The sequence below is a fragment of the Sprattus sprattus genome, assembly GCF_963457725.1.
Source record: "Sprattus sprattus genome assembly, chromosome: 15".
NCBI classification, from domain to species: Eukaryota; Metazoa; Chordata; class Actinopteri; order Clupeiformes; family Clupeidae; genus Sprattus; species Sprattus sprattus.
Window position 1 is genome coordinate 7212538 of NC_137913.1, and position 8027 is coordinate 7220564.

Genomic DNA, 8027 nt, shown 5'->3' on the forward strand with positions numbered 1-8027 from the left:
CAATTTGATGTGAGAAGCCTTTACAAAATCAGAGACAAATTGAACAAGCCTGGGCAGAGTGATACACAATATTGTCTAACAACAGATACTTCATGGGACTTAATGAAGAGCCCATTTTTCTTTATTCCTGATTAACCCATCTCATAGTTTGTCTAAACCTAGTAAGCTGATAAATTATTTAAAGCTACAACTGATCATACATCCAAACAGCTAGTGCTCAGGCTCAATGCAGATGAAGTTCTCTCATGAACACCATGTCATACCAGGCACTCTGTTGTGTCATGTATTAAGGTATCTTAAGTTCACATGTTGAGTGATAGGAAAAAGACAATAAACACAAGGAGGCTCTTGCACTACGTGGCTACGTTTGTCTAAAAAGTGTTGAACTATTATATCTTACTTTACTCCATTGATATACAATGGAATGATGAAAAAGACTAAATGCGCTATTGCTCTGCCTGCCATTGCAGAAATAAAGAGGATGTTTAACCATACTGTGTCATCATATCTCTCCCGTTTGGCTGATTGTCATCCTCCGGGAAGCAAAAAAACACACATACAAACCTCAACATGTATAATTGCAGACAACATCTACCACAAACACATCCCAATGAGAAGACAGAGCCTGGACTGCTCCAAATCTGATTACTTTTTCAGACACAGTAAGGAGGTGACTGAACTCCCCCTAGTGGCCAGCTCCAGAATAGGAGTGTACATGTGGATCACAGAGCATCTTTGATAAAATGAACGGAGTCATGAAGTCATGAGAAACAATTCATGAGATCTGTTTAAAACCAATAATAACTTGTATTGTGTTAAAATGCTAAACATCTTTAATTCACTAATTATTTACTCAATTTGTTTTTATTCAGAGCTGAGGTTTAATGGTATTATCAATGATCTATAGGCCTTTTTTATAGTCATGTGTGTATTATCTCTTTAGTAACCCATAGGTTTAGTAAGATGTAAACATATTTTACACGGCTGTCTGCATTTTGTTCATTCATTAACTTCATGGGTTTTGACAAGTCTATTCAGTTATCGCTGCATGCTGTTTACCGGCAGCAGCGGTGAGAAATGATAATTATGTCTCAGGGAAACCCTGCATATGGTTTTAGCTTCATAAACTTCAACTGGCCAGCAAAAAAGCAAAGCTAGTGTGTATTTGTAACACGCACACACACACGACGCAAACGTATGCACAGAAACACGCAAACATATTTCCCCGCCTCCATCTGAACTCGAAAGATGCAAAATGACTTGAAAACGAAACTTAAGTATCACGTGACAGGTCTTTCTCTCAGTGTGCTTGTGGTGTTTAGAGAAAGCAAACAAAATGGCAGAGGCTATTTCAAAGAAAAGAAAGAAAGACGAGGACTCCTTCATGTGTCCAGTCTGTCTAGATCTGCTGAAGGATCCAGTGACTGCTCCCTGCGGACACAATTTCTGCAGGAGGTGCATTGAGGGCTGCTGGAATCATGAGGATCAGAGAGGAGTCTACAGCTGCCCCCTGTGCAAGCGCACTTTCACTCCCAGACCTACACTCTACAAAAATCCTCTGATTGCTGACATGGTGGAGACATTTACGAAGACCAGAATCCAAGCTTCTCCTGTTACTCCGTCTAATGCTGGACCTGGAGATGTGGAGTGTGACGTCTGCACTGGGAGAAAACTCAAAGCCATCAAATCCTGTCTGGATTGTCTGTTGTCTTACTGTGAAACTCACTTCAAAGCTCACAATGACCTAAACCCCGGAAGAAAACACTCAGTGATTGACGCCACAGGCCAGCTACAGGAGAGGATCTGCTCTCGTCATAAGAAGGTTTTTGAAATATTTTGTCGAACCGATCAGAGTTGTATCTGCTATCTGTGCACGATGGACGAACATAAAGGCCATGACACAGTCACTGTTGCAGCAGAATGGACAGACAAACAGGTCAGTCCTGGACATACATGTGTCAAACATTTCTATGAGGGCTCTTATACATACTAACTGTGAATGCAATACTATAACTCCAACATTACTATAAGCAATGACCTTGCCTGTTAGAGAAAGGAAGAATCAGGAAATGATTATCAGGGGAAAGATCATGTGTTGAGTAAAAAAAAGGTTCTACAGGTTCTGAACCAGCATGACAAGTTGTACTCATGGCTTTATCCCGATTTTCAGTTGAAGATGATAACGACTGCTTCAATGTGTCATTAAATCTCTTGAAAAAATGTAAATGTACTTAAAGGTTTTTGCTTATGAATGTTCCGTTGTCATTTGTAATTTTTGATCCTCAATGTTCCACCGATAATAATTATGATAATACTTTTAAAACAGAGGCAGTTGGGGCAGACCCATAGAAGATTCCAGCAGAGAATCCAGGAGAGAGAGAAGGAGCTGCAAGAGCTGAGGAAAGCTGTGAAGACTCTCAAGGTGAGAACTGACCACATAGGACAACAGCTGGCTCAGCAATCACTTGTTATTTGGTTACCACCGTTATGCTGCCATCTCTTCATGATACAGACCATCACAGGGCCAACATGTTTTGGCAGGATTTGCCCTGGGTCATTTGATCTAGAAGAGCCAGTCACACCATGAGTGAGTTTGCTCCTTCACTTACCTCTGTGGGTCTCCTGTCCCCCTCCTCTTTGTGTGTCTCCTAACAGAGCTCTGCACAGACAGCAGTGAAGGACAGTAACAGGATCTTTACTGAGATGATCCGCTCCATTGAGAGAAGGCGCTCTGAGGTGAAAGTGCTTATCAGAGCTCAGGAGAAGGCTGAAGTGAGTCGGGCTGAAGGACTCCTGAAGCGACTGGAGCAGGAGATCGCTGAGCTGAAGAGGAGAGAGGCTGAGCTGGAGCAGCTTTCACTCACAGAGGATCACATCCATTTCCTCAAGGTCATTGTTCATGATGGATTGTTGAAGGACAGAATGTTTGGCACCGATTTATGCTGAATATATTCCTAAGTGGAAATTTTATTTCAATTCAGATATTGTTGAAATTCCTTCAAGGATCACAACATTTCCAGATATATCCTTATTCTTCTTATTATAACACAGTCCAAAGTACTTCGAACAGATACTTTACCCCATGAAGTTTCAGTGTCTGTGAAGAAAGTGTTTGTATTTATCACTGAAAACATTTGAGCACGATGAAGGCATTTTCATTCGTCAGAAAACTGCTCAAAATCATTATTGCAATTGTTAGGTCATGTTGGTCACTCGGGTGGTAAAGCGACATGTAGGTCAAGGCAAACCAGTGGCATTTGGACAACCATTTATGTTGGATTCATTTAGGATTCATTACATCAACCAAAAAATTGAACTTTAGAAATCACCACATGGGCTTACCCCGCTAGCAGTTAGCCAGCTTGAGAGAGCTGCCTGGCAGGCAGTGCTCACACACACACGCACACAAACACACACACATTAAACCATATAAACACACACACACACTCACAGACACACTCGAACACACATACACACACATACTGTACATCGCAAACACACTCACACACTCACAAACACACACGCACTCACACACACACACACACACACACACACACACTCACACACACACACACACACACACAAACACACTCATCCGCACAAGGTAGGATCACACTGTCATGAATAAACATCATGTAGGGATAGTTTGTAGTACGTAGGTGAGGCTTTGCTTAGTTTACAATGTGAGGAGGGACACAGCTAACTGGCAAGACTGTCCTTGGTAACACAATCATATGGAAGCCACATCCATATGCTGCACACACACATCAAAGGACGATCTCAAACATTAGAGGATAATGTCTTCGTGTGCAGTGTAATAGTTTAAGTTTTTAGTTATAATTAATAAAAAAGTTTCCTGACCAACTGTATTTAAACTTTATAACTTAGTTATACGTGGATGCTTTATTTTGAAAATGTAGCTATTCTCTCTCTGCCATCTCTTCTTCCTCTCTCTCTTTCTCTTTATCTATGTGTTTCTTTATTTAGACTTTCCAGTCAGTCAGTGAGACACCTGAGTCTAAAGACTTATCCTGCATCTTTGTGAACCAAGGCCTCTCTTTTGAGGCTGTGAAGAAATCTGTCTCCTCACTAAAGACGCAGCTGGAGTATTTCTGCAAGGAGGAAGTCATGAAGATATCTGCATCAGGTTAATCACATTACTCACATATGTTTACATGAAATGTCTTACTATACTTTCCCTCTGGATTGTACTAATAAGGTAAATGTGTTGGTGAACTTTAGGAACCTGTATTTCTCAACGTCACATATTTGTAACATATCCTTTGTATGTCAGTGAAGCTGATATACTCTGCATGTCTCTCCATGTTTACTTGCCTTTAAGAGGGTCTTTAAGGTTGAAGAAGCTGGAGACTCATAATGTCCCTCAACAAGAGAACACAAATGTACTGCCATCATAAAAACAGAAGGTTGATGCGATGTTGACATTTACACCAGTAAGTGTTTTCTTTCTTTCTCTCTCAATAGTGACTGAAGTCCAGGCTGTTTTGCCTCTTGAACCTACAACCAGAAAGGATTTCTTACAATGTGAGTTTGCTTCAATCACATTTTATACAGTTTACTATTCCAAATCATGTTTAAGCAGTTCAACATTTCATTATGGCTGTTATAGTTCATGGGTAGAGGAAACAGTGTATTTTCCAGTGTCTTTTTCCATTTACTTAACATGGCGTTCTAATTAAACGGGCGTTCGGAAGGGGATGTAACTAATTTGCCACACCCCTCTCAATGAATCACCCACAATTCATTTTAACTCAGTTCTCCTCATCAGCTGCAGCACTTGCTTTGGTGCTCGTTCTCAACCCAACACCTCCCCCTACACCGCCTGTCTCCCCTTGGTGTAGAATGGGGGGTTCAGGCATGGATTCTACTTGACTCCTATCAGCATAGTTTACTCCTGCACAATCCCTGCAAGGCATTTGAGGTCTTGGCCAAAGAGCAGGCCAGACACACTCTTCTGCGTGCGTCTCTTAGGCACATTTGGAACATGAAGTCATGAACTGCCAAAAAACTAGGGCAATAAACTGGCATTGATATCCAGCTGATATACAAAAGGCACTTTTCTTATGTATGTGGGATCTGTAAAGCTATCAGATCAACGAGTCACACAGACACATACACAGGCATACATACACACACAGACACACACACACACACACACACACACACACACACACACACACACAACTGTAGACAAACATCCATGCAAACATGTAGAGAATCTCACATGACAACACAAATTCATGACAGTGTGGTTGGGGTGAGTAGGTGTAGGCTGAGGGATTCTACAAGTAGATCAGGTGGAGAGACTACAGCAGCATCCCACAGTGAAGATAGTCTAGACTAGGAGAGGAGGAAAGAGACTTTTATATTATTCTGTTTTTCTCTCTCTCTCTCCCACTCTTTGCCTTCAGACAAACACACAGACACACAGACAGACACACACAGACACACACACGCACACGCACACGCACACGCACACGCACACGCACACGCACACACACACACAGACATAAACATGCTCACTTTTAAATACAGACATTCACACATATGCACCTGCACAAACATGTACAGAATCACACACACGGACAAATCTCACTTGTTTGTGAAACATTCCCTCACATCCTTCTCATCCTCCACACGCAAAGGTTCATATAAAATCCCAACAACAACCACACACACACACACACACACACACACACACACACCTAACACATATATAAATACCAACATTTGTCCTGTCTTCTCCCCCATCAGACTCCTGTCACTTCACACTGGATCCATACACAGCACACAGAGACCTCCATCTGTCTGAGGGGAACAGGAGGGTGGAGAGGGGAGCTGAGCTCCAGTCATATCCTGATCATCCAGAGAGATTTGATGGGTGTTGGCAGGTGCTGTGTAAGGAGGGTGTGTCTGGACGCTGCTACTGGGAGATTGAGTGGAGTGGGAGGCGGGAGGTTTATATATCAGTCTCATATAAAAGCATCAGCAGGAGAGGAGGGGGTAATGAGTGCAGGTTTGGAGATAATGATCATTCGTGGAGTCTGAGCCTCTCCAGCAGCAGCTCCTCTTTCTGGCACAATAATAAACATACTGCACTTCCCCTAGTGGCCAGCTCCAGAATAGGAGTGTATGTGGATCACAGGGCAGGAACTCTGGCCTTCTACAGCATCTCTGACACAATGACCCTCCTGCACAGAGTCCAGACTACATTCACTCACACACTCTACCCTGGGTTTGGGTTTGGGTTTGCGTTTTTTTCTTTTTCTTTTAATGCTGGATCATCTGTGAAGCTCATGTGAATGAGATGTACAGATGCTGAATCCAGACTACATCCACCCAGCCTCTCTACCCTGGGTTTAGGGTTAGACATAAGATCACCAGTGAAGCAGTTTTGACTGTTTTGACTGAGCGTGGGGTGACCCCAAATATTGGCATGTGTACTGTGTGGTGGTGGTCTGGGAAGAAAACAATGCTCTTCAGGGGACATCTAAGGCCAAACTTTAAATATATTTACAACCCATGATGAATAAAATGCCAATAAAAACAGAAATAAGAAATTTGTTAAATGACCTTTTTAGTATTAGATTACCTTGATTACAGGTTTTTCTTGATAGCTGACACACCATAACTTGGCCTATTGACTAAACATCCCAAACCATGACGTCATCTACCAAACACAGACTAATACCCAAAACTGTAAACACTATCACCCTGTTTTCACACAGGTTTATATTAGAATATACATGTAAACAAATGTAAATGTAAACATGTGTGTGTAAATGTGAGGCACAGTGGCTCAGGTGCTTAAACTGCCGCCTCACAGCAAGAAGGTCATGGGTTTGATTCACGCATTGGGCGCTGTTGGCTCTGGGGAGCAGGTCCCCCCCCCCCAGACCTTCAGTGCTCAGGTGGGCTATCTCACGGGTCTTTTTGTGTGGAGTTTGCATGTTCTCCCTGTGTTCACAAGGGGTTTCCTCTACTAAGAACCCCAACAGAAAAAAAACATGCAAATAGAACAGAACACTCCTGTCCGTCCCTGACCAAGACGGACGGTTCACTAGGTCCTGGAGGAAGGACGGTCCAGGATGGGAAAAAGGCAGAGAATAAATCCATCGAGACTTCTGGCCTGCGTGTGTGTCCTGTGTCGCCTCCATATATGCACGTGTGTGTTGCAGTGTGTGCCATTAAAACCTGCCAATTATTATACACTTACAATTATTTTTATTAAACTGTATTAGACATTATTTACAAATATGTTGCATCATTTTAAAACTTTTATCTATGTGTTGTGTCTTTATATTGTGTTCATCATGTGAAGAGGTTGTTCTGGGGGGGGGGGGGGGGGGACCATAAGCGCCATCACTCATTGCAGAAACAGGTTCTTACAGGAGTGTTTTGAATTGATCTCACCAGAGTGTACTGGCTACTCTGTAGTATATGTGTATTTGATGGCATTTGTGTGTTGTCTGAAGACAATGTTTGGTTTAGATTACGGCTGTCAAGCTATTAAAAAAACATCATCAAATAAATGACATGCTTCGAGATTAATTGATGCAAATGAATTGCATATATCAATTTGATGTGAGAAGCCTTTACAAAATCAGAGACAAATTGAACAAGCCTGGGCAGAGTGATACACAATATTGTCTAACAACAGATACTTCATGGGACTTAATGAAGAGCCCATTTTTCTTTATTCCTGATTAACCCATCTCATAGTTTGTCTAAACCTATAAGCTGATAAATTATTTAAAGCTACAACTGAGCATACATCCAAACAGCTAGTGCTCAGGCTCAATGCAGATGAAGTTCTCTCATGAACACCATGTCATACCAGGCACTCTGTTGTGTCATGTATTAAGGTATCTTAAGTTCACATGTTGAGTGATAGGAAAAAGACAATAAACACAAGGAGGCTCTTGCACTACGTGGCTTCGTTTGTCTAAAAAGTGTTGAACTATTATATCTTACTTTACTCCATTGATATACAATGGAATGATGAA

The 8027-nt window shown here is 41.9% G+C and overlaps 1 protein-coding gene across 1 annotated transcript; it reads left to right on the forward strand.

Annotated features, from left to right (window-relative positions):
* Positions 1 to 1336: 1336 nt before the first annotated feature.
* Positions 1337 to 6323, forward strand: LOC308376236 (tripartite motif-containing protein 16-like; the record flags this gene model as incomplete). The annotated part of the gene is made up of 6 exons (XM_080852531.1): positions 1337 to 1936; positions 2327 to 2422; positions 2656 to 2889; positions 3988 to 4147; positions 4486 to 4545; positions 5776 to 6323. The coding sequence occupies 6 exons, from the start codon at positions 1337 to 1339 to the stop codon at positions 6321 to 6323; spliced, it is 1698 nt and encodes a 565-aa protein (XP_080708657.1).
* Positions 6324 to 8027: the final 1704 nt, after the last annotated feature.